The sequence below is a fragment of the Anguilla rostrata genome, chromosome 1 (assembly GCF_018555375.3).
Source record: "Anguilla rostrata isolate EN2019 chromosome 1, ASM1855537v3, whole genome shotgun sequence".
Classification (NCBI taxonomy): Eukaryota; Metazoa; Chordata; class Actinopteri; order Anguilliformes; family Anguillidae; genus Anguilla; species Anguilla rostrata.
The window spans coordinates 52,565,414-52,591,356 of NC_057933.1; the positions used below are offsets into that span (position 1 = coordinate 52,565,414).

The 25,943-nt window shown below is 41.2% G+C and overlaps 3 protein-coding genes and 1 gene segment (V, D, J or C); 1 reads left to right on the forward strand and 3 right to left on the reverse strand.

Annotated features, from left to right (window-relative positions):
- Positions 1–67: 67 nt before the first annotated feature.
- rrp15 (ribosomal RNA processing 15 homolog) lies at positions 68–5,199 on the reverse strand. Its single transcript, XM_064341942.1, has 5 exons — positions 5,062–5,199; positions 3,719–4,032; positions 3,419–3,516; positions 1,810–1,999; positions 68–680 (listed from the first exon to the last, which is right to left on the reverse strand). The coding sequence occupies exons 1-5, from the start codon at positions 5,108–5,110 to the stop codon at positions 528–530; spliced, it is 804 nt and encodes a 267-aa protein (XP_064198012.1). The 5' UTR covers positions 5,111–5,199; the 3' UTR covers positions 68–527.
- A 90-nt stretch (positions 5,200–5,289) lies between these two features.
- On the reverse strand, positions 5,290–14,059 carry LOC135258472 (uncharacterized). 2 transcript variants are annotated; one of them, XM_064341906.1, is made up of 5 exons: positions 13,917–14,059; positions 13,374–13,804; positions 12,895–12,975; positions 10,483–11,742; positions 5,290–9,714 (listed from the first exon to the last, which is right to left on the reverse strand). In XM_064341906.1, exons 4-5 carry the CDS (start codon positions 10,499–10,501, stop codon positions 8,297–8,299), a joined length of 1,437 nt encoding a protein of 478 aa, XP_064197976.1. In that variant the 5' UTR covers positions 10,502–11,742; positions 12,895–12,975; positions 13,374–13,804; positions 13,917–14,059; the 3' UTR covers positions 5,290–8,296. The 2 variants fall into 2 exon arrangements, with proteins under 2 accessions (XP_064197976.1, XP_064197973.1); XM_064341903.1 differs by lacking the exon at positions 12,895–12,975.
- LOC135258820 (immunoglobulin kappa variable 3-15-like) lies at positions 13,494–14,776 on the reverse strand. The segment is given in 2 exon segments: positions 13,494–13,804; positions 14,770–14,776. Coding segments are annotated over 2 exon segments (318 nt in total).
- Positions 14,777–18,499: 3,723 nt separating this feature from the next.
- On the forward strand, positions 18,500–25,093 carry LOC135258500 (alpha-N-acetylgalactosaminidase-like). The gene is made up of 9 exons (XM_064341948.1): positions 18,500–18,634; positions 19,053–19,209; positions 19,311–19,451; positions 20,603–20,814; positions 21,097–21,197; positions 21,430–21,585; positions 22,037–22,234; positions 22,596–22,736; positions 24,117–25,093. Exons 2-9 carry the CDS (start codon positions 19,055–19,057, stop codon positions 24,285–24,287), a joined length of 1,275 nt encoding a protein of 424 aa, XP_064198018.1. The 5' UTR covers positions 18,500–18,634; positions 19,053–19,054; the 3' UTR covers positions 24,288–25,093.
- Positions 25,094–25,943: the final 850 nt, after the last annotated feature.

Consider the following 25,943-nt stretch of genomic DNA (forward strand, 5'->3'; position numbering starts at 1 on the left):
ACACACACACACACACACATTCTCACTCCCACTCCCACTCACAGAGACACACACACGACGACTAGTATTAGGCCATATAACTTTATAGCACTTCAGGAAAAAATATTTTCCACATAAAAAACAAAATGAAAGATGAAAGAAACAAACTAAATAAAAACCCTACAAAACACTCAAAAATCACAAAAAAGTGATTTGCTTTGGTAGGGGATCTTTTGATACACAGATGACGCTCGTAATCTGATCAGTTTCTCCCGTATAATGAAGACACAGCAGACCAGAACCAACACCAACGGGTCCCATTCTGCACATCTTAAGAGTCTCTTGCATACTCATACACAAATGAACACACACACACACACACAAATGAATGCACACGCATACACACGTACACAGACGCACTAACACACACACACACACGCACAAGCGCACGCACACGTGCACGCGCATGCGCACGCACACACACACACACACACACACACACAAAGGGACTCACACACACACACAGACGCACTATCACGCGTGGCGCTTCAGTCCGAATCGCTGCTGTAGTCCCCGGGGCCTCCCTGCGCCTCCCCGTCCTCCCCCTCGCTCTCTTTGTCCCAGTCTTTCATGGAGGCGCCCATCATGAAGTCGTCCTTCAGAACGCTCCACGCCGGGGTCTCTTCTGCAGCCGGGCCCACCTGCGCGCACAGGGCTGCATTAGTACAGACACAACCAAGCTCACCACCGTAACAGAGAGGGGGAAGATCTGTTAGCACGCGGGCACAGGGCCAAGCGCTCTGGACAGTGCTTCAGCCTCACAGGTCTTTTCTTTATGATGATACAGGACTCTTTATGAGCCACGGGCACAGGCTTCCGCGTACAGTAGAAGAAGCAAAGAGAGTAAACAGGTTATTAACAATGCTTCATATCTGCTTATAAAAACCCCTTTACCCCCAGCAGGGTGCCCTGAGAGGCAGAGTTATCTGCAAGATATCCATACGCTTGTGCTGCAAAGGTCACTAACAGCACCCAACACCACTAACACATAACTTTTAAAAGGGTGGTAAAACAACAGTAAGGGCCAATAGTAAGGTCTAAGACATTGGGCTTAATACATAATTCACAATACAGATGCATTCAGAAAAGCACACACGCAGCCATTCTCCCTGTGCTTCTCTAATACAACTGCACCACCTACTGGATATACAGAAGTACTACACCCGTTGCATATTTCACAACTCCAGAACTCTTCTGCATGCCAAAATTTGTGAAAATGCCCCATCCTTGTCCCAACAAACACAGCGCTTCTTGTTAACGACTAAAACTCCCTTCCGTGACAAGTCTAAAACACATTCCTGTGACAATCTCATTTTCTAATACCTCTCCCTTGGCTATCTTCCCGTGCTCTCCCTGTTAGAAACTCCTGTCTCTCCATGTTGGTCTATAATACTCCTGTCTCTCCATGTTGGTCTATAACACTCCTGTCTCTCCATGTTGGTTTATAACACTGTCTCTCCATGTTGGTCTATAATACTCCTGTCTCTCCATGTTGGTTATAATTCCTGTCCTCATGTTGCTATCATCTGTCTCTCCATGTGGTCTATAATACTCTGTCTCTCCATTTGTTATAACACCTGTCTCTCCATGTTGGTCTATAATACTGTCTCCATGTGGTCTATATACTCTGTCTCTCCATGTTGGTCTATAACATTCCTGTCTCTCCTGTGGGTTATACACTTCTAGGGCAACCGTCTCTCTGAAGCTGAACAGTCCGAATCAACAGAAGAACGCTGTAATGTTGTTGCATTTTATCATCAGGGTACGCACAGCTTTTTTGGCAATTCTGGAGCCCGGTTCCCCGGTGGACTCTGTTCCCCGCAGCACATCGATGAAGTCCTTCTTGGACACGGAGGACAGGAGCTTGGCCCGCTTCCTCTCGGACCCGCCCACCTCCTTCACCTTCTCCTCCACGTTCTTCTGGTGTTTCCGCACAGCATTGAAGAGCTGCACCATGCCCCTGAGAGAGGGAGGGGGGAGAGCAAAAAGGAAAGAACATTTAAGAAGTTGCATGTAATACTGGCCTTAGACTAGATGTTTTACGCAATTGCACAGTCTTAGGAGTCGTAGTAAAATCTTTCTAGTCTTAGTTCAGTCGGTGCGCACCCCTGTCACGACTCACAGTTTCTGTGTAATTGTATTAAGATGGCTCTGACCGAGTTTGTGAGTCTTTTTCTCATCATGACCATTCCAACAAAATCAAATATTTTTTATATCATAAGTCTTTAGTCCTGCCTAAAAAATTTTTTGATGGTCAACAATGCGATTTATAATCCTACACTGCCAACAGCCAATAGTTGCTCTGTCTTTAGCCCTGACCGGACGGGTATAGTATTGCAGGAAAACGTCGGTAATGTACCTATTATTATCACTGCACATCATTTAAATGGGCAATCCCCATGCAAAAACCCTTTCCCTTCATTACTCCCCAAAATTACTGAGCGGGCATGTCTGTTTGATTGTTCTCGAGTGTCGACCTATTCGCCACACATTCCCACCAGGGAGGGGAAAAAAACCCACATGTAACATTAAAGGAAACAATATGAAATACACAAATAGGCTATACAAAGCCAGAAATAGGAAGAATTATAAAATGTACCTAAAATAGTTGAAATTCGCATCAAATATTAGCACGTGGGTCTGGATGGTAATATAATTATCAGAGGACCTCGAAGTTAGCAGAAAAGCAGGGTTTTTTTCAACCAGAATTATTATTCGAGAGCCTGGTGAATATCATTGACATGGTTGTTCCAGGTGTGAATTAAGCTGGTAAATTTGACAGTATCTGACCTCCCCTAGTGAAACTAATCCCGTCCGGACAGGGCTTTTGTCTGACACCAGCACACCAGTAGTGAGTTTCTGACAGGAAGAGGAGGGCTAAGATAGAAAATCTCTACAACAATCCTCTTGGAATCTTATAATGTGCGAAGCTGCATGGTTCCCAGTCTTCACAGAACCTTAAGATGTGTGCACCTCTAGGACTAAAAACCCATGATGTAGTAAAGAAAGTTTATAAACGAGAGTGTGTCAGACTAGTTGTTTAGAAGTCGTCTAGTGTATGGAAGGCATAACGGAAATTTTTGTGAAAACATGCTAGAACATGGCAGCACACATATCACATATACAGTTGTGCTATTTGTGTGATACATACCCACATACATTTTTGGGTAATAAAATGGTCTTTAAAAAAATAAAAACATTTCTCCAATTATATTTGAATAATATAAGTTTACCATATTCATGACCAAAGAATAGAACTAATTGCCCGTGTCATTCTATATAACCTATTTCGCTCATCTTTATCGAGGGTGCCAATAATTATGGAGGTGACTAGTTCAGGTGCGTTGATTGTGTACAGCTGTGCTGTGCTGTGCTCTACCTGGTGGCAATCCTCTGCAGGTTTCTCTCGGTCTCTCTGTCCTTCACCACATCCGGCTTCTCCCGACACATCATCTCCCATGCCCGCTTCTTATCCAGCTGTCAATCACATACACATACGGATCAGATCCATCAGACTCCACTCAGGAGCCCACTGTCTCTTTAGAGATGTCATTTCAGCTCCTCCAACACGCTGTACCTTTAGATTATGCCATTTTCCTCTCCTTCATGCACATGGTTCTTCACATTACCTGGTTGTGCACCAAAAGGATATTTGTTTCTCACTAAATACACTCAGTACCTGCTTCTTCCTCTCCATCTGTTCCTTCTTCAATTTCTCCTTCGCTTTCTCCAGCTCTTTGTTCTTTATTAGGATTCCAGTCTTGTTTTCCGGAGTTTTCTTCTGTAGGATTTTAGCCATGGCTTCTGCCCACCCTGCATTGGGATTGTCCCCTTCCGCCAGTTCTCCTTCCATTGCTCCATCACCTTCCTCCTCCTGTTCTCCCTCACTCCCTCCATCATCCTCCTCCTCCTCCTGTTCTCCTTCAGACCCTCCATCATCGCTTTCTCCGTCTGCACTGCTGTCACCAGCGGATTCATCCTCCTCAGCTGAACCTGAAACACCAACATGGAAGTCGCAGTTGGTTGGCTGTCTCTCCAGACTGCACTGGTCACAATCAGTCTCCCCACACTAATCAGGTCAAGCTCATCAAATAGACTTAAAAAGTACTTTTTACTTTTAATTCAAACATTTTTCCAGTCAGTCTCACTGTGCTGGGCAAGTCACAGTCAGATGCATTACACCGGTCGAGCTGAGGTCAGTCCCTCCTCACTGCTCAGGTCTCTGTCAGCCTCTCCATAGTGATTAGGTCTTGGTCAGACTCATCACAATGACCAGGTTAGGTTCTCACACCATCAAAGACGGCCCCCACAAGTATCATATAAGGAAGGGGCAGTAGTTTGAAAATACTGGTTCAATTTTATTCAATTCTAATTTATATAACATTGAAAAATAAATGTGAATTAATTGCCTTATTGTTGCTCAAATAATATAGCCTACATTGTGACAACATGCAAGACAGCCCAAGGAATTTTGGGTTAATATGAAAGAACATGAGACACATCCAAAACAGGCAGTCAAACCATCTTAAACTAAACATGAATTAAACCTAGTTCGCACTTTTCACGCAGAATTTATACTCGGTCAACCGTTGTACTGCAGCTGGTTTGAAAAAATCTTCTAAGATCTGTGAGTGTTTAAAAACATCAGTCAATAACGACAAATGTGTCAGAAGACACATGCCACTTTCTGCCATGTTGTTTAGTGTTTAAACGGTCGACCTTCATTGGTTGTTTTCACTGAACTGTTCAGTGATTATTTTTAACGAGGTTAACTAGAGATAGTTAACTCAGTAAAATACACACTGTATGTCACAAACGAGCAAGATCATCTAACTCGACATCAAACCATCCGACTTCCAGACCATTATGGTAGCTAGCCAGCGGCCAAGTTAGTTATTCTAAACTTTGGCGTAGAGACAATGACAGAAAACAAACAATGGCTCGGCAAATAAACTTAATTTTCAATCAAACAAATACTCACGCCGAAAACAACAAATAATATTAGACTAAACAAAACATTACCGGTGAGTTCTTCTAAGCTCACATGTGATTCTTCCACGGACGCCGCCATCTGTCCGGAAATTCTTCTTCTCAATTCAATTCGCCGAGATAACCCCTAAACTGAATATTACTGCCGCCTACAGTATTGGAGAACGAACTACAACTTTGTTGCACTGAGCTACTCGGTTCATTTTCTGACCTCACACGGCTGAAAATGTGAATTTGCTGGGATTTTTTTTTCAAATACAGTTTTCTTCCAAACGACTTTATTGAAAACATTATTCATTGTTACAGGCATGGTGACTTCAATTACTTAAGTTGAATAGCCTAGCCTATATCAGTCCATATCAGTCGTTCATCATACACAAATTAAAAGTCGTCTTTTAATACTTCTATTGAATTCACTCTATTCGTTGTACAATTGATTTTATGACTTGAAAATAGAGAAAGTATCAGTGTGAGACAAAAACACATTACCACATGCCAGAAGTCACCGATAATTCCAAAAATAACTGTGTTAATCAAGCAAAAGAATCCAAAACAGTGTCAGCTATTACATCCACTGGCAGCATACATTCAGAAAGTTTCCCATTTTACAGTGAACAGGCTAAAATATTGCCATTATACAAAAATAAAAAACATATCAATGTGCATGTGGAATTCGAAAGAGTGCATACAAACATTCTATTAACATTATCAAGGCAATGCTAAAGGAGGTACTGTTGTGGAATGTTTAATAAATAGCCTAGTAATGAGGATAATGATGATGATGATTGCTGGCGTTTTCTTCTAAGTGACAATATTGAAGGTTTGTAAAGTGCTGTTCAAGGACATGATATTTAATTCAGTTGGGCTCAGTTATCATAGCATTTAACAGAGGGAAGTGAAAGAGTGTTACACACAAACAAAGCAGTAGAATACTGAAATGTGTTAACCATATAACACCACACCTGCTGTAAATTATGGGGTGTTATCTGTAAAAAGTTGCACACTCTGTAACGCTACTCAGTTTTTGCACGTTTAGCATTGCCAAGTGTAAAAATTGCACTACAATTTTCTATTGCCACTTTTTAAAACTTTGAGAGATAAAATTGTCTAAAACATCATAATCACTTTTCCAATAGTAACCTTATGCATTAATGCGAATGTTAAAAATAATTGGAAATTTTACATGAAAATGTAAATTCTAAATGTAGAAACTAAATGTTTAGAAGATATGCTAATTGGTGATGCCACTTATGTGTAATGTCAGTTTTTTTATGGAGGAGAAGCAAAAACTAACAAAAAAAAAAAACACTCCCATGCAAACACTGTTAGCAGCTGAATCGGCTGCCTCAAAATTGTTAGTCCAGGCAAATTTGTTGAATTCATTGAAGGAGAGTTTGCATCTGGGGTAATGGCTGTATAAAACAACCAGGTATAAAATAAAACAAACTTTAAAATCACATTAACTAATCTCTCTACAGATCTTTTAAACTGACATTTGTATTGCATTTGCAATGCTAAATGTGCAAACATTGAGCTGGGTTTCAGAGTGTGCAAATTTGAACAAACGGCACCCCATAGTAAATAGCACTTACAGATGGAAGAATGGGACTGAATAGAAGCCAGTAGGATCAATAATATGACTCAGACGAAATGTGAAGAATGAAGCTTTTTCTTTTTTAACAATCTGTTACATAATTGTGTTTGGAGTGCACTGACTTTGATAATGTGTGTTTCAAATATTTCAGTCGTAGTGTCTGTCCTATACACTATGCTTGTTCTGAATTGTTAAAACATATTTTCAGTTTTTGTAAATGTTTCCCTTTTCTGTTTTTATGGTGAAATTACACTGAAAAAAATGTGACAACCATTTCTGAATCCATTAGTTTTAACAGCTAACACCCTCACTTAATTTTAAGCACTTTAACAGTGGAAATGCGACACAAATGCATCAGCTGTTAAAACACCTCACTTATCCAACACGTAAAATAAATTTATCTAATTTAATTTGTCAATTATTATCAAAGATATCAATTATCAGTTAAATCACCAAATTTGTTGACTGGCAGAACAATCCAATTGTCACCAAAATGTACAACTCACAACCAGATACAAATTAACAGATTTATTAAGTTACAACAAGTGTTCAACGTCTAATCTAAAGACAAAGGTTCAACTGTCTTAGTAAACAATGAATATTGCAAACATGAACAAGTTGCAGTTGCAAAATAAATAAATGAAAGATGATTCTAAACCATAGTTGTCCCTCCCAAATAATCCCAATACTAGAAATTTAAAAAACCAACAGACAGCAGAATATTCCAAAAAGGCCAGGGATGAAAATGTGAATGCCTGACCTAGGTGCAAGACCCATGTGCCAACTGATATCAACCAAAATTTAAGGTCAGGTCCTCATTGGAAGAGGGAGGGGGACAACCGCTCTTCCCCTAGCCCATGTATACTTAATGAATGCTCATGCGTGGATCCGAGGATGTAGATCCAGGCAATAATTAAACCAAGTTACAAAGTCAGTAGTAACACTCTGATTTCTCTTTTATTCTGGTATGTCCTGACCCAGAATTTCCAACATTGTGCCCATGGATGTATAGTGCCCACAGTTTTGAGGTATGGAAATCTAAGAGCATGAGATATGCCACTACGAGGTTTCCCAGTACACACACATTTACACCTCTAATGGTCACCCCCCTGGGCCTGTTCTGTGTCTCATCTCTCATCTCCTTCCTATTTATATAGCGCCTTTATCCAAAGTGCTTTATAAGTGCACAATTGATGCCTCTCATTCATCCATTCACATACACACTCACACACCAACTGTGAAAGGCTGCCATGCAAGGTACCAATCAGCTCATTGGGAGCAATTAGGGGTTAGGCGTCTTGCTCAGGGACACTTCGACATGCCCAGGGCGGGGGATCGAACCAGCAACCCTCCGACTGCCAGACAATCGCTCTTACCTCCTGAGCTATGCCGCCCCATGCGTTTCCTAGGGAAGTTTCCTAGGGCTCAGAACAGGCCAAATGGTGGATTTGAGGTCCGACACACAATTGAAAAGATGAGGTAAAATAAGTAAATAGATTAATTAACAGAAATTACAACAAACTGTAATCAAAGGTCTGTGTAAATTCTACTTAATAGACCTTGCTCTGAATAGAAATTCTGAGTAAAACAATCCCATAAATTATGTGGAAAAAGAATCTTCTGATGTGCTGAAGTCTCTCGGCCAAAGAGAATATATGGTCATAGAGGAGGTCCTCAATGGTTCATTATATAAGTAATAATGGAAACCACCAGAACAGCGTAATGACCTGCTGTCCCGCATGCAACTGTCCAGATCACGAGCCCTCCCAGAATGGCTGACCCCAGTGCGGCAGACCCCAGGGCCACAGATCCAATAACGGCACCCTTTAGTGTCTCCATGACCCCCCTCACCCTTGCTGTTGCTTCAGAGTGGATCCTGACCACAACTTTCATTCCTGCAAGTCGAGGTATGGATGCTGCCACCAGTGTTACTGCCACTGTCCTCATCGTTTTACGGGCTGATCCCAGTACAGCACCCCCTGCTGCCCCCAGTACTGCCAGTGCAATGCCTTTGGCTCTGAACTGTGTTCCTGATGCAACCCCCACGGCGCCAAGGGACAGTCCTGCTGCTCCGGAGGCCCCCAGCAGGGCCCCCACCATGCTGCCTGTCCCCAGCAGCACGGACCACTGATCCGCTACTGCCTTTAAGGCCTTTAGCAGCACGCACACCACTGTGCAGACCCACACTGACACACCCTCGGCCCTCACATCGTCTGCCAGCCCCAACGTCATCGTTCCCAGTGCGGCGCCCACAATTCCCGCTAAAAACAGGGCGAGTGGTGTCAGGGAGTGCAGGAGGGTCATCGTGAAGGTTCGCACTTGCCTACTCGTGCCTGCTCCCACCCCGAGCAGGTATCCGGAGAGGACCACAAGATTTCCAAACGTCCTGCCCAGGAATGTGCCAGCTGTTTGCCTGTGACCCGGAAGCCTCCCCAAAGCCTGCTCGGCGGTGGCTCCCAGTCGAGCCGCGGCCGGGACTAGGAGTAGCCCGGCTACCATCAACCCCTGGACAGGTCCCAGGACCACTCCTTGCTTATCTCCCAAAGAATCTGCTTCCAGGAGGCCCAGTACCACTGCTATGAACATGACAATGAAGACTTGCGTCAGGAACATCTTCATCTGCTTCATCCCATTTCTTGCCTGCCATTTCACCGGCAGTGCAAGGTGGACGATAATTTCAGTACCAATGAGCAGCAGGCGGAAGATTCCGGTGAGCTCCACCCTTATGAGTGCTTCCACTGCTGCTCCAAGGCCCACCCCTAGAGCTACGGCCCCCAGAGCTACCACTGTCCCCGCCAAGCCCAGAGTGACATGAGAGCTCCATCCGGCCTCTGTCATCAGCGCCGTGACTCCAGTTCCCAGTGCAACTCCAGTGGCAGCAGAGAGGAAGGCCAGTGCCAGACTTGTGCAACACAGCATCACCCCAACACCGGATGGACCCGCCACTCTGGCTGCTTGCACTGCCGTGACCACCAGGGGGCTCTTTTCTCTCAGCATAAGCTCCTCCACTTCTGTGGCTGTCTCTGTTGCAAGGCCTAGCGCATACCCCCCTCCCAGTGCCCTCAGCAGCACAGCCACTGAGGTTCTCAGTCCTGAGAGAGAGACAGAGAGAGAGAGATATACACACACTGTAGTATACACACAAAAAAGGTCTTGCAGAACAGGTTTGGTGATATCCTACACCTGAACTCATACTGGAAGTCATGTGGTTTGTCTGCCATTCAATCGTAAAACACTGATTACAGGAAAAGAACTCACTGCCCAGTGAGCAAAGGTCGAGATTTAGACGTCTTGAGGTGTGGGAATCTTGTTTGAGAGACGTTCTGACATAAACGGACTAGGTTAACCAGGATATACTTCAGGTTTTACCTGGATATAGCCCGGCTATGTTCTAGTTGGCAAGAAATGTTTTTCTTTTCAACCAAATGTAGCCGGGTTTTCACCTGAACACCTGAATGGCATTTCACCAACTTTTCACCGCAAAAATGTCTACTGGGTGAGCAAAACCTTACCTCTAATTGTCAATATAAATGGCAGCCATCACAAGCATACAGTGTAATTCTATCCTACATCGAATTACAAGACAGATACCCCTATCTTATTGTACAGAACTTTGTACCAATGTTTTGATAAGTGCTATATAAAGTTATTATTATTTATAAAAATGAATCCTTCAAAACTATCTGTAGACATGGATCATGAATGGGAGTTAATGTATGAATAAAGACACAACAGTTGTAGTAAGCATGAAATATCACTGTTATTTATTAATGATTACTTTTGTTATATATTTTGTTATATAAACTACCTTTGTACTACTCAGCCCAGTTGTGATAAAATATGACCCAGGTGCTACTTACCAAGCTGCGGTTGTGTCATAGCAAACTCAGGCACATTGATACTTGTCACAATACTCAGCCTGGTGCTGTGGTACTGGTACAATGAAATGACCAGGGCTGGAATTCCCAAAAAATACCAGCATGACTTCCTGTCTGACTAAGGCAGTTGTGACACTACAACATTGCAAACAGACAGGCGTACTTTTGATGAGTGTAAGGTGACGTTGTGTGCAACCTGACAATATGGAGCAGCTGGGTATATGAATTAGTAATAATCAGGTGTGAGATTTTGTACGATAGTTCACCAATTGTTTAAAAGAAATTATGCACTAATGTACACCAATGTGGAGTGATGGTTATGTAATAATCATCAGCAGTGTGAAGTACAGTTTATGAACTTATGATCACAGATATTTTTGATGTTTCTTCACTTAAGCAACGATCAAACATTCCAGTGTTTTGAACTTATGATCAAAGATACTTTTGATGTTTCTTCACTTAAGCAACTATCAAACATTCCAGTGTTTTGAAATTACCTTTATTTATTGTAGTATGGAGCAGGATTACATGTAAATAACATTAATAACATTTTACAATCTGACACACAGGTATGACAGAAATGAACAAACATGATAATAAGTACCAAGGCTTTAATTAATTAAATCTCATTAGTTATGAATTGGAATGGTGTTTGACTGTAAACTGATTCCAGAATTTGAAGGTTCTTATTGCAGGGCAGAGTACATTTAATATCATCTATGGCTTTGTTTTTTTTTTTTTTTGTTTTTTTTTTTTTGGTCATGCTGAAACACAGAAGAAATATTAAAAGGCATGGATGTGACAAAAGAAAAAAGTTAAACAGAGCAGGAGATATTATTTTAAAAAGAAAGTGAAATGTTATATGAAAAGCAGAAATGAGAGCTTGTTAAAAGCAGAGCCAGCACTAGTGGTCAGCCATGCACTGCCTCCTGCGGACGGATTGGGTGGCTGGAATCTGCAGGGTCACATGCTCGACCGCACAGGCAAAAACCTCTGCGGACTCCCACGCCGAACGAGACAAGAACAGGGTGCTGGTCATGCCATAGGTCCCGTCAGAGCCGCGCACTGATTGGCTGTCCAGCTTCTCATTGGTGTTCGCGTGCCCGTCCACAGTCCAACTCACACGTACGGCATCTGGGTAGAATTGGTTCACCAGACAGATCACCGTGGCTTTGTCGGTGCTTGACATCTCCTCACGGGACGGGGGTAACATTTTGACCACAGGAGAAGACAGGGCACGACCTGTGGAAGGGGTCACCATGCGAGGAACTGGTCAGCCACCATTCTTCACCTAATGTTGCATCAGCATCATAACAATACCCTGTATTTTATCATGCTTGCAATAGCTTTCCATCAATGTGGATTGCGTTGCAATAGACTATGTCCAACCATTTAGTACATCTTTCCTTCCTCACTTTACTGAAAATTTTGCAATACACTGTAAAAAAAACTGCTAAATGCTATAGATAAGTTTTTTCAGTGAAGATGAAGAATTTGTTCAAGAAAATAAACTCTGAGCTGCATTTTTGGTGTCCCTGGAACTGTAAGCTGCTAGAGATACGTCATTTTCTCACAGGTAAGATAAAGTAAACATGGCTGAAAGGAAATAAACTGAAATGAGGGTGAAAAAATAAGAATCGCTCAATATTTTTGTGAAAAAGAATGTGATCATCACACAAAAATACTTTAATAAAATATCAGCATTTACTGCATTGCTTTTTCCTGAGTAGAGACCGCTCACCATTTGATGTGACTGCTTTGTAATTAGTGATGAGCATACACAAATCATTTAACATTTATACAACATGCATAGTCTGTGGTAGGACAGACACACACAGCAATTAATAGATGCTATTAGAATTGCTAATTATTAATGATATTTAATGGCTTGCAAATAAGTTTGGTCTTATTATTAGGTTCAACCAAATGCTTTTTTATTTTAAGAAAGTATTTTGTACATATAATTTGTTTCAAGATGTTATATGCTTAAGACATTTTCTTTTCATGCACTTTTTAGCAAATTAAATGCAAATTTAGAATGCTTTAGAATGAAATTACAATGTAAATAAAAAAACTAAAACATGGTTTTTGGTTTCAAGCACAATAGTCTGTAGGAAGAACTGCATTGTTCACTGATAAATCTAGCTTGACTGAACATTATTTACAAAAGAAATGAGAAGGACTTATTTTCAGAGAAATTAAATCTCAACCCAACATAGAACCTGCATTATGCCACAGACGGACTGAAGAGTAAAGTACTACAACCTATGCTGAAATTTTGATGACTGAAAAAAATACCAACACACTGCTTAAAGCAATGCCCTAGTGAAGCTAGGATAAATAATTAGTTTTACTATAAACTTATATTATTAATATTTTAAAAGATCCAATTACCTCTAATTGTCAATTTGGTTCCTGCTCCAAAGGTGTACCACGGTGCTCTGTACAGACGGAGATGCTGTACAAAAACCTTTCCTGCATTCAGATAGACCCCGAACGATTAACTCTTACAATCTAAATCAAGAGACAGGGGTCCTACTCTAGCTTTAAAAAGACAGTTACACCATCCAGCAGTTATACCATCCACCATCCAGCCATCCATTGTTGAAGCACACTGATTAAGTTTGATTTAAGTTCAACTTTATCCTTTTGCACTGTCCTGAGATTGTTTTGTAAAATGGATGCAGTCATCAACAAAATATCTTTTTTTTTAAGGGTTGATGAGTGAAATGACCAACCTAGGGATAGCCAGCACTGAATTACATAATACATACACAGTGCAGTTCGCTCAAATAAAAAGTTTTTCTCCACAAAATTCCCGCCTGTCTGGCAGAGTATTATCTCCTAAAATCACACTTTAAAATGTTTCTTACCTGCACACTGAAGATAATCTGCTGTTTCTGTTCTGAGTGGCAGCTAGAGAATAGGTTTCCGTGTGACACTCTATTTGTTCTGAGTGGCAGCTAGGGAACAGGTTTTTGTATGACGCTTTGTCACTGTGTCGGCGACTGGTTGTACTGTCCACAGAAGTACATCCCTTCATCTTCAAACTGAACATTCCTGATGGAGAATGTAAAGTCCTTGGAGCCGCTTTTCCAGGAACCACTGTAACGAGCCTGAGAGAACTTGCGCACCGTGTGCAGCTCATACATAAGGAGTCTGGGGGCAGCTCCAGGCCGGATCAGGTAGAGGGCCATATCATCATTAATATCCTTAGATGCACTGCACCGCATGGTCACACTCTCGTTCACCATCAGAGAGAAAGTGGCCGGAGACTGTGAGATGCTGATCTGTCCACCGGAGTCTGAAAAAACACCAAAAATGATCATATGATCAAACATGATTATGGAACCAACATTTGGAAATGGAAAAGCAGTCATATAGAATTTAGTAATAATAATGCTTGTACAACTAACAGTGAATCAGGAGGAGGAGAGAGGGAAGCAACACCAGTGTCCTCATGTTGAAAATGGAAAGCTTCATTCAGCAATTCAGGCTGTGGGACTGATAAGAGAGACTTCAGTGTCAGGGGTGTTTTAAAGACTCACAGCAGGAAGTTCCCTCTATGCAAACAAATCCCACTGGGGCAGGTTTGACCCACAGAATGCAGTTACAGGTACTTGAATTCTATTACTTGTATAAATGTAACTTTCGCCTTGAATCACGCAAATTGGAAACGGCAGTTTCCTTTTCTTCCCGGGCACAGCTTGTCAAGTCAAGTAAGCTCTATAATCAAATTGTGTGTAAAAATAAAAATGTGTGACTTGGACTAGGATCCAGGAAATTATCTGTGAATGAGTCATATGCAACAGGATAGCTGTCCGTGCTATGCTGAGTTGCAGAGCAGACATATGAGTGGGTTTTTAATTGTCCCAGAGTTGCTGCATGTACAGTAAATGCCCTGGATCCAGCCTGTGCCAGCCAGATTTGCACACGCTTTAACAGACTACAGTTTGGATTTGCACACGCTTTAACAGGACAATCTATATTCTATATTTCTGATGTTAACAAAGATGGAAAATATTTCTGGCACTAAGATATATTTCTGAATATCTCATTTGTTCAGAATTGTTAGCATTCAGGAAATTCGAAATACAGCACGTCTGAAATTATTTACTTTGACAACCAAATGGTGAGGCCCATGGGAGGAGAGCAGAGGGGGATCTCCCACTGATAAAGCTATGGGAGTTCTAGATAAACATGTAGAGAAACTGCAAAACTGTAGCTTAAATAAGCACTTGAAGATGTGAGATGTCAGTGTTCAATCACCTGACATCCTGTTTATGAAAATCACATGGAACAGAAGAATAAGGGAGTGCTTCTTCTGTTAATAAAAAACATCACTGGATCAAAAAATAGTCGCAGATCAGTCATAAGCTCATAGTTGCTACATGTCACACGTTTCAACTTCTGCACATACAGAGAAAGCTCAGTGTAAAATTGGCTGTGACAGTAAATGTGGTGTCGGTAAAAGTTGATTTAAAACTGAGAGATTTGCTGTGTGTCTTGTAATGAACAACACCCTCCGAAATGCCAAAGCTATTTAAAAGTTTCCTTGTGAAAAGCACACCATGCAAATCTGATCAGTACTTTAAGCAGTTACTGCAATCAGTTAACAATCACTTAACAAGGTTTTTCAAAGTATCAGGCTCTTACAAAGAAAGGAACATGGATACTATTTGAAATAAAATGAAAATAAAAATATAAAGGAGCATGTTTTTGTGCTACTTGACAAGTTGTTTCAAGCTTTTTTTTGAGTTCACAAGGTGACCAGGATGTCTGATGCTACTACGATGAGCCATGTGTCCATAACTCGGATCTTCTCTCCTTTGTTTTTGATATCTTTTGCATATCAAAAAACAAAGGAGCAAAAAATACATTTTGCATCACCAAGTTGTAGCTACATCTCGCTATTGCGTTATCCTCTTGTATGTTCCCAAACAGGCTTATCTAGTTTACCGTAGAGCTTAGGTTTTGAGTATTTACCTCCCTCCTCTAGGGTTTTTGTTACTCTCAACCCCATTGTATGCACTTGTCTTCTTATTGTAAGTCACTCTCAATGACAGTGCCTGTCTAATGCCAGTAATGTAATGGCTTCCCGAATCTCTCCATTTTTTTATTGGCTGATTTAAGATTTATTTGTTCATATTTATTTAGGAGGGACCATGTGCAAGATTAATCACAAACTTTGCCTTTGATGTATTGTACAGCTATTTTTCATCTGCAGTCTCTTGGCAGGTTACAAATAGAAACATACAGATATACATTCCACACAAATACAAATACACATAACACAAAGACATTATGCAATAAAAACTAGACATTGAAATGGGCAAGTTTGTCTAAGTCAAACCATAAGTAATAGAAGTCGAACTTAGACAGTTCTGAAATGAGGACATTGTGATTAACTGTATCAAATATTTTAAGCAAATTTAGAAATACAGCATCAATTACTCCACCTTTGTCAAACATAGATTCTATTTGCTCTACATGAGAGCAAGTGGCTGTTTTGGTTGAGTGGTTTGCTCTGAAGTGAAATTGCACATGACAAAAAGAAAAATTGCTAGTATTAAAATGTGTTGTCAGTTGTTTATGGCAATTCTATCACCAACCTTGGATCTTATTGCCAATAAGTTTCTTGGTCTATAGTTACTGGCTTCTGAGCTGTCTCCAGATTTGAAAACAGGAGTAATAGTTGCCGGTATTCATACAGTAGGACATGTGTTCTGTTGTATTGACAGGTTAATCAGCTGCCAACTCCAGAAAAAATAATTAAAAATAGAGGCTGCGGAGTAACAATCCTCAATTAGTCTCCATTGTACCCTTGGCAGTAAACCACCTATAGATGTTGGAATCTTGCAGGAGAGATGTTACTCCAGATTAGTTTGCTATTTATTTTTTATTCATTCATAATATCAAAATAAAAGGGGGATCTAGCTTTTAACAGCTTGGAGATAACCATGTGTTTCCAAAATAACCTTGTGTTTCAGCCCGTTTTTTTATGTGCTTTTCTCAGTGCTGTATCTCTACTCTTTGTCATATAACCGAGGTAGATACAGGTAATACATTTATTCTAGACCTTCCAAGAAACTTGTTTTCTTATGAGATTGACTGTAGCAATTATGCTTGTACTGGCCTTTTCCAGATTGTTAGAAGACATCGGATCACCCCAACTCAGCCTGCTTACACTTGGTTATAGATTTTACTTCCCTGCTATAGGAATCTTGTGACTGATTTTGGTCAGCTTTCTTCAGATCCAGCAGGGTGAGATTACAGCTCTGGTAAAGTGACTAGTGTTTATCACCACTTTCATTCCCGTAAATCCATTCCTTTTCTGAAGGCTCACAGCTGCTGTTGCGTTCATTTTGTTTTCTTATACTGGAAGTTAGTTTTTGTGGATGCTAGTAGAGCCTAACATTTACTGAAAAAAGACAGCACCCTTGACTGAAACAACCAGGTTTTGGCTGACAGTTTGTCTACCAGCTTGGCTTTAATTTCCCTCCCATTTGCAGTATCACTTTCTGACTAACTCTGTGATTTTCTGTTTTAACACTTCGCTGCTGCTGGACTATTTCTGAGCATGCAAATCACAAGAACTTCCCTTTGGGAATTTGAAAGGTTGAAGGGGGTGTGCCAGGTGTTTACCTGATTCTGCTTATTCCCAGGGGGGTAAGAGACCAGGACACCTGCATTTGTGCAGTCTCTGTACACGGCCCACGCAACCTAACTTAACCTAGCTGTGCAACATTTATAAGACACAAACAGGATTTTTACACACGTATTTCCAAATATTAAACCATGACCATGAACAGAAGTTGTGGATCTTGGTTAAATACTTGGTTTGCAGTTTGTCTTGATGGTTTGTATGATGTAAGCTAAATAATAGAGTTGTAAAAACAAAACCCATTCAGGAAAAGTCCCAGTATGATGCTACCATTTTGTAGTTTAGGGTTTAACTGAACAACAGAGGATTAACTGTAACAAAATGGGGTACAGAGAATGTCTTGATATAATGAATATAAGAGTAATCAGTACAGGTCATGGGGTGTCAATGATAACAACATACAGCGGTTTCCAGGCTAGTTCTGTACTAATAAACAGAACCCACACAAATCCCTCTTGATAAGACAGAGGCCATGATCTTTGTCTGTCAGGTTCATTCCCAAGATGTTCAGTTGCTTACAAGTTGCTCTTGGTTAGATACACAACAGCTTGTGAGGCGTAGAGATCATAGCTGGGAAAAGATATCATCACATGTTCCTTTGCTCTGCCACACACGACAAGACCATTTTTGCGGTTTGCAGGCTGTCTCGTTCGGTAATATATTAGACTTCTATCATCAGATTGATAGAGTGAAGAGTGTTATATTAATTGAATGACGAATGTTGACCAGCTCAGTTACCGCTTATGAAAACACAGCTCTGAAATTGGTTTTCTTGGCAGTTATTGTAATCATTCGGTATAGCATTTTTTTGACAACAACATGAGAAAAAAAAAACCACCTTGAACTCAGATTTTGTGAGAGTGGGAACATGGGGAACATGCCCCACCTAGTGGTAAGGTCTGTGATTGTCCTGAACAATGAAACAATGAACAGCAGCAGCAGCAACATGCATCAATTGCAGCGTGCTTAGCTGGAGTTTAAACCGCAGGTTTAAACTTCTAGACCTCAGAAGTTCATTGTAACTGGAACATCTATCCAAATCTATGAAATAATGAGTAGCTGTTCCAGTTGGAATGCAGTTCTGTGGTCTAGGGGATCTAGGGGCCTGAGGCTGAAACTCCAGCTAAGCACACTCCAATTTATCCCATGTCTTGACCTGTGTGCAATGAGGGAATTCTAAACTGCATCACAACACCTTGAGTCTGTGTTTAGAAAGGAAAAATTCTGAAGAATTCTGAAGAATTCTGCTGGGCTGTAAAAAGACTTCTGGAAGCCCCGATTGTCTGTGTGATTTCTGTCCCTCCCCCTCCTCAGTCAGCTGACTGAGTTGAAGATGTCTTGACTTGCTGAGTCACAAGACAGAAAGAAGCACAGGGAAGAGTTTATTACAGGCTCTATACTGTGTTGATCTTGGGGTCTGTGTCTAAACAATAGTCCTTAAAAGAAGAAAAGCTGCCTGGATAGACTGAGGTATTTTATTCTTTTGGTGTCTTTGTCATTTTAATAGGTTTGTGAACATGGGAGAGTATGACAGTTTTAACTACTCAGCCTTTTCTAACCTGAGTTTATGTTTAAAGTTATGTGGTGTTGGAGTGGACTTTGTGCATGCATTTGAGTAGAAGGCTGTGAAGATATTGCTGCCTGCTATTTATTTCTTTTGTGCTGTGCAGTTTGCAACCTTCTTGGAAACAGAATGTTGCAAAACCGTTCTCCGTTTTTCTTGAGTTATTGCGTAATATTTTCAGATCATGTCACTCAGCAGGTTTTTATTCCACAGTGTAAACACAAGCATGTAAATCCACATGTGGGGGGACAGTCGTATATCAGATCACTGGAACCGGATTGGCATCTTTGGTGTGCCATCTAATGTCTTAATGTTCTCCTGCAGAAATGGACCCATCCCTGGCCATTTTTGCACTGGCATTCTCCTCGGCCACCCTCGCTTTGGACAATGGTCTGATGAGGACTCCTCCTATGGGCTGGTTGGCTTGGGAACGCTTCCGCTGTGACATTGACTGCACACATGACCCCAGCAACTGCATCAGGTATAGAGGCAGTGGGGGTGGTGATAGAAAAGTGTTCTTTTGGGGGCCTGAGAGTTTGAATGGAGTGTTAATGACTGTGTCACCTTTAACCCCCCCCCTAGTGAATGGCTGTTTAAGGACATGGCCGACAGACTGGCGGAGGATGGGTGGAGGGAGCTGGGATACGTCTACATCAACATCGATGACTGCTGGTCCTCCATGGACCGTGACAAACAGGGGCGGCTACAGTCTGACCCACACAGGTCCCATTCCACCGTTATTATTATCATTACTCTTATTCCATATATTCAGTGACTTAGAAATAGTTGTTACAGAAGTTTAACCCCATTGTTACTCTTTTTTATTTTTGCTTCTTATTAAAACATATCGCATAGGTGCTACCAGTTTGTAGATGGCCAGCAGTGTGAACTACAAGTATCAAATAGGACACATCTACCTAACATTACAATCTGTGTAATGTCTAAAGCTTCCAGAATAACTTTTCACATTTAAAATGTCCCAATCGTGGGTGGTTTTTAAAACGCAGTTAATGGTTGTCTCATCGATAGTTTACTGCACACTCAATGATTAACGATCAGCTTAGGAACCGACAGACCGATCTGCAGTTATCACTCTCCTGTTATTTAATCAATGGTCACTGCTATGCTAATGCCGAAAGCTTCCTGCGACATGCAGGGATGTCCTGCTGAGGTGTGATTTTCTCAGACATTAGGCCCCATTCTCGGGAAAGCTGTTCGACATTTATAAGATCTTTCAGGAGACTCAGCCAATAGTATGGCCCAGATTCCATATATTGTTCAAATGTTTCAGGCACCAAAAGTGAAGGAATGTTACATACTGTTTTCAATATTTTCTTTTCATTTTGAATAATTTCAGTTTCATTTACCTTGCTGAGTATTTTGATAAGCCTGATCTAAACTTTTGTAAAATATATTATTTTCCAGAAATGTTGCCAAGAATGAGTAAGATATAGTGATGGAGAATCCATGCGGTGCTAATCAATCAGATGCTTGCACACTTATAGCGATAGTAAATATAATTGTATATTATTTTTCAGCTTCACTTTTTCAAACATACATTTAGTGTTGCTATTCTACATGAATGCTATGAAAGGTGATTGCACATGTGAATAAAATAGGTGGCAAACTTTTACATTTTTCTTCACAGTACTGTAGCTTACTAATATAATTAACAATTAATTAATAACTGATGAATATTCTTCTAAAAATACCACAAACAGTTATCCAAGCAAAATAAGTAAATAAAATTTTTTTTTAGGAATGTTAGGTTGTGTCAGTAGTTTTTTCAGTCTCACCTCAGCCTGTCCTGTTTTTGTGATACTGATGATTTGAGCCACTTTGTTAATGGTGTGTGTGTCCCACCTTCTTCCCAGGTTTCCTGGTGGAATCCCAAAGCTGGCACGTTACATTCACGACCGTGGCCTGAAGCTGGGTATCTATGGTGATCTGGGCACGCACACCTGCGGTGGCTACCCAGGGACCACGCTGGACACAGTCACCATAGATGCCCAGACCTTTGCTGACTGGGGCGTGGACATGCTGAAGCTGGACGGCTGTTATTCCAATGGAACGGTGCAAGAGGAGGGTGAGGAATGGGAGGAGAGGGGGCAAGCAGGGAGATGAGTGGAGGAAATGGAGAAGGAGAGGGAGGAAAAGAAGAAAAGAGAAAGGCAGAGAGTGGAGAGGGGAGGGAATAGAGGGATGACAAGGAGGGTTGTGAGAAGTGAGGGAGAGAAGGGATATAGATTTAAAGGACGTTAAAGGAAATAGAGTGGGGACTAAGGACAGGAGAAAGAGAGACAGAGAGACTAGGTCTGAAAACATCAATTAAAATAGAGGTGTTTGTGCGTGCGTGTGTGTCTCACAGGGTATCCTCTCATGTCAAAGGCTCTGAATGCGACTGGTCGTCCTATTGCCTACTCCTGCAGCTGGCCTGCTTACCAGGGCGGACTCCCTCCCAAGGCAAGTCTCACTGATTTGTGAAAATAACCAGGGATCCATTCCCTGCCTCTGTGCTGTAGCCCTGAGTGTGGTCGGCTGATTGGCTGCTCCGCACGGCCATGTGCAGTGTTATTAAGACAGGATTTGGCAGGTTGCCGTTGGGCATTGAGATGTGATTAGTCACTACTTTGTAGAATATAAAAATGTGATTTGTTAACAGGCTGACTCTATTTGTCTGTATATTTCATTCCAGGTTAACTACACACAGTTGGGAGAGATCTGTAACTTGTGGCGTAACTATGACGATATTCAAGATTCATGGGACAGTGTGCTCACCATAGTAGACTGGTTCTCCACCAATCAGGATGTGCTCCAACCTGCTGCTGGTCCTGGGCAATGGAACGACCCAGACATGGTTTGTCTTACTGTCTACACGTCTCTCTGCCTGCCCCCCTGAACTCTTATCCCAATTTCGGTCCTTTTTATATAACTGTGTATTTACTTATTTTTCTGCACTCCCAGTGATTCCTGTCCATTGTCTAGTAGTACTCTAAGTCAGTGTGAAAGGCTGTGTGGTGTGTGTATGTGTGCGTGCGTGCGTGCGTGCGTGAGTGTGTATGTGTGCGCATGTGTGTATGTGTGCATGTACGTGTGTGTGTGTGTGTGTGTGATTGTTGTGTGTGTGTTTGTGAATGAGCTTGTGTGTATCTGTGACTATTGTATGTGTCTATTATTGAGAGTTCAGCATTGCAGTTATGAGCATTTTTGAGTGTATGTGCATCTGCATTTGACTTGTCTCTGCTTGTTTGTGCATTAGTGCTGTTAGTGTGTTAGTGTGTGAGCAGGTGGTGTTGTTTTCCCCCTAGTTGATTATCGGGAACTTTGGTCTCAGTCTGGAGCAGTCACGTTCTCAGATGGCTCTCTGGGCAATCATGGCGGCGCCGCTTTTCATGTCCAATGACCTGCGAGCCCTGAGCAATGAGGCCCGGGCCATTCTACAGAACAAAGTCCTCATCGGGATCAACCAGGACCCCTTGGGTATCCAAGGCAAACGCCTGCTGAAGGTGCCTTCCATTCATCAAACCGTATGCTGCACTGGGGGATAACTGCTGTTTGATTTATCCAATCAGTTATCTAAGCCCAGAATATACGGGGGTCAACACAGGAATAAATAAATTGTCAGAAAAAACCAAAGCAGTATTATTCATACGCAATATGAAATAAAAATTGTGTGACTGTGCCAAATTGTGTAATATTAGAAAATGAGTTGTTAAATGTAATAATAACAATACCAGTTTGTGTTTTTTTTTTTTAAGTAATGATTGTAATATGTGCTTGATAAAATATAATCGATAACCAATGACCCAAAGACATTCACATATTTTCCAAATGTATCTACCCCCCCCCCCCCCCCCCAAATTTCAGGAGAAAAGTCGTATTGAGGTGTTCTGGAGGCCTCTGTCTGACTCGGCCAGTGCGCTGGTATTCTTCAGCCGTCGGACTGACATGCCATATCGCTACAAGAATGCTCTCAGCCAGCTGGGATACAAAGATGGCAACTATAAGGTTTCCCAAACACATGCTTTCCTTCTCTTGGTTTCTATTTGTATTGTGCTACTGTTTCCTTGCTTACAGATGCTCTTTATCCAGTGCAACTTACACAGCTTACATGTTTTACATTGCACAAAGACCTTTTATACAGACAGATAATTACTGAAGCAATTCAGGTCAATTGCCTTGCTCAAGAGCACAATGCCATTACCCCCACTTAAGATTTCAACAGGCAAACTCTTGATTTGCAAGCCTTGTCCCCATGGGCTTTATTATATTCAGTTATTCATTTTATTTTGGAAGATATATTTGTTGAATACAATTTGCCTTCTAAAAATACTTATGGGTTAGTGTAGCGAGAAACAGTTGTGAAAGGGAAGTTAAAAAGAAAAGAAGGAAGTAAAGAGAAGTAAACTGGGTTCTTCTGTTTTGCTGTTATGTGGAAGTGGCGTTGTGTGTCCGGAGCTGTATCTGCTAGAATGTGCTGATGCAGAGATACTGGTCGAGACTGGGATGGAGGCCCAGACAGGTGTGTAGGCAGTAGCATTGTCCATAGTTATCATTATGTCTTTAAGGCCAGGTTGTGCTGCTGTGTTAATCTCACTGCTGGCCTTTTTGTGGACCTAAAATGCATACGTTGGCTGAGAATAGCTTGCAGACTGTGGAAGTAGCCAAAGGTCAGCACAGGGAAGAACTGCAGGGTGATGTATTGGCGAGAGCAGAGCAGGTGGGTAGCCTCGAGTGAAGCTGAAATTGACCTGCTGTGTAGCTCATAATTTTTCTGTTGGCTTTTGAGCTTCTCTTATGATGAGGGACCGAACAGGGATATAATTGTAGCCTGAAGACAGCAGTGCAGTACATTGAGACATATGGAGGACACTGAGAGGTTGGGGCATGGATAGAAAGTCTGAAATATCGCATAGATTTTTAGCATTTTAGCTGCTGAGTTAGGCCCTGGATGTAGCTTGTCATCAGTGTAACTGTCATTTTCTTACACTTCTTCTAGCTATCATTTGATATGACTGCATTTCTTCCAGTTTTTTAATGATGTGTCTTTTTTGCATTCATGGTTATTTGAAGTTTTATTTTCCCCTCTGTCAATTCAGCTTAAAAATAAAATGTAAATGCTTGTCATATTATGTGCCTAAAGGACACCCTGTATATACAGCACAATCTCTAGAAAAATTGATTATACTCTTTCTGAAATTTGAGCTCTCTCACCCCACACTTTGGAAGTGGAGTATATAACTTCTAATATAATTAAATGTACTACTGTCTAACTTACCACTTCCTCCTGCCGAACAACGGCTTATTCTTCTGCATTAATGATAAGGACTACCTAATAATGAAGTCTATCTCTCTCTCTCTCTCTCTCTCTCTCTCTCTTTCTCCCAGGTGTATGATGTGTTCACTGGGAAGACTATACCTGTACTGACCCATGATGCATATTTCACAGTCTCCATCAACCCTTCCGGAGTGGTGATGTGGTTACTGTCTCCCATAGTGCACTCGGGTCAGGCACACGAGAGAGAAAATCTGAGTTTGTTGCACAACCACATCGAGTAAAGTGTGGTGCAAACTGATCTTGAGTAAGACTCAAAAGAACTCTTGCTAAGATAAAAGTAAGTTTAATAAAACTACAACACTCTCATTAGACAGGAATACATAAACCACCATAAAGTCATAAAAAGACTGTATTTCATGATACTCGAAACAGCCTGATGCATGTTGTAAGGCAGTCAAGCAATGTGTGCCCGGACAGAATATCACAACTTCCTTTTATACAATAAACAACTGGGTCATATCACATGGGCTGGGGGTGGGTGGGGGGGAGGTTAGAGATGGCCACATTAGGGTCACAGATTACTCACACACTTCTAAAATGTATAAATCAGAACCACAGGACTACTACAGTAAGTATATAATATACATATTTATAACCCAGACAGTATAACATATTTCAGCTCATTTCCGCTTCTATCATTTTCTACTTCACCAAGTGCGAGGCCTGTTCTGTTCTGATGAGGACCGGTTTCAGCCCCGTTTTCCTCTGGCCAATCAGTTCTTCTCAGGAACACTCTGCAGTGAAAGCTGGGCCAATGGTCTGTAAGGGACTGTGGACTGTGGTAGTCTGTGGTTTTAATCTCAACAACCAAATATTATAATGTGCTGAATCCTACACTACAAGGGACATTCAATAAAAATAAAATAAGTCATGTTTTAGAAAATATTTTTGCTGCAACATGTTTTTGTCATCGAAGACACTGGGATTATTTTTTTAAAAGTTTTTATAATTAAACAGTTTTTTCTGCTGGGTTTCACGAGCCTATTTTCTTTTTAAAAATTTTTTCTAATAAATGATTGCAACTTAATCACCCAGTCCCATTAGTGTTTTCTTCATAACTGAGGGGTGTTATTCACTCCTGCAATTATTGCTGTGTATCAAACTCTGCATGCTCTGTTGTGGTTTGCACTTAGAAATTTTACTCCATGGGTAACCAAAGTAGAATCGGAAGAGGTGTAGGAGGGAAGGTATAATTAAAACAAGTGAGAGGATACTGTATAGAGAGGTAAGAAATTGTAACCCAGGTACAATATAAATATATGGCAACACATGTATGGTCTGAATAGGTGAGAGAGTTGATACTGCTGATCTAATGATGGTGGGGGAGTTTACACCATTAGGCAGACATGTATTAGAACAATGGCAATTACTGTGGGGTTGGGTATTACAGCAGTCACTGTACAGACAGGCTGGAATGTAATGCAGAAGTGAATGAACAGCATGATATAATGTCCCCCTGCTGAAAAATATAACACAAACATGATGATCTGCATGTAACACAATGCCCATTTTTATCATAGGCGTGATGCTTACACTTTGAAAATATTGTTATTCTGTGAAATAATCAGATGTCATGTGATACATCTAACAGATCTCAGATGGCATTCACGTTCACGTCCTTATCTTTTTTTTTACTGTTTGTCCTTGGACAAACTCAGAGAGTTTGCTCTGAGGCAGGAGATGCATGCCTTACCTTTTATTGCCACCAGATGGCAGGACAGACCAAAGTCATGTTTAATTGGCCCTGATCGCCAGATTCCAATCGATGGAAATTTGGGAATTCCTTTGTTTTATATATATATATAAACACATATTGTGTGTGTATTTTTCAATGGGGTGAAGCAGGAGAATTCAGTGGATAAAGGTAACTTGTTTCA

Bases quoted from the DNA above. Each gene is read 5' to 3' on its own strand.
- rrp15 (XM_064341942.1), bottom strand. From the start codon at position 5,110: ATGGCGGCGTCCGTGGAAGAATCACATGTGAGCTTAGAAGAACTCACC. The intron at 3,517-3,718 runs GTACTGAGTGTA...TGTGATTGACAG, and splicing joins AGATGGAGAGGAAGAAGCAG to CTGGATAAGAAGCGGGCATG. The intron at 2,000-3,418 runs GTAGAGCACAGC...TCCCTCTCTCAG, and splicing joins CTGCAGAGGATTGCCACCAG to GGGCATGGTGCAGCTCTTCA.
- LOC135258500 (XM_064341948.1), top strand. From the start codon at position 19,055: ATGGACCCATCCCTGGCCATTTTTGCACTGGCATTCTCCTCGGCCACC. The intron at 21,198-21,429 runs CTCACTGATTTG...TTCCAGGTTAAC, and splicing joins GACTCCCTCCCAAGGCAAGT to TACACACAGTTGGGAGAGAT. The intron at 22,235-22,595 runs GTGCCTTCCATT...CCCAAATTTCAG, and splicing joins AAGGCAAACGCCTGCTGAAG to GAGAAAAGTCGTATTGAGGT.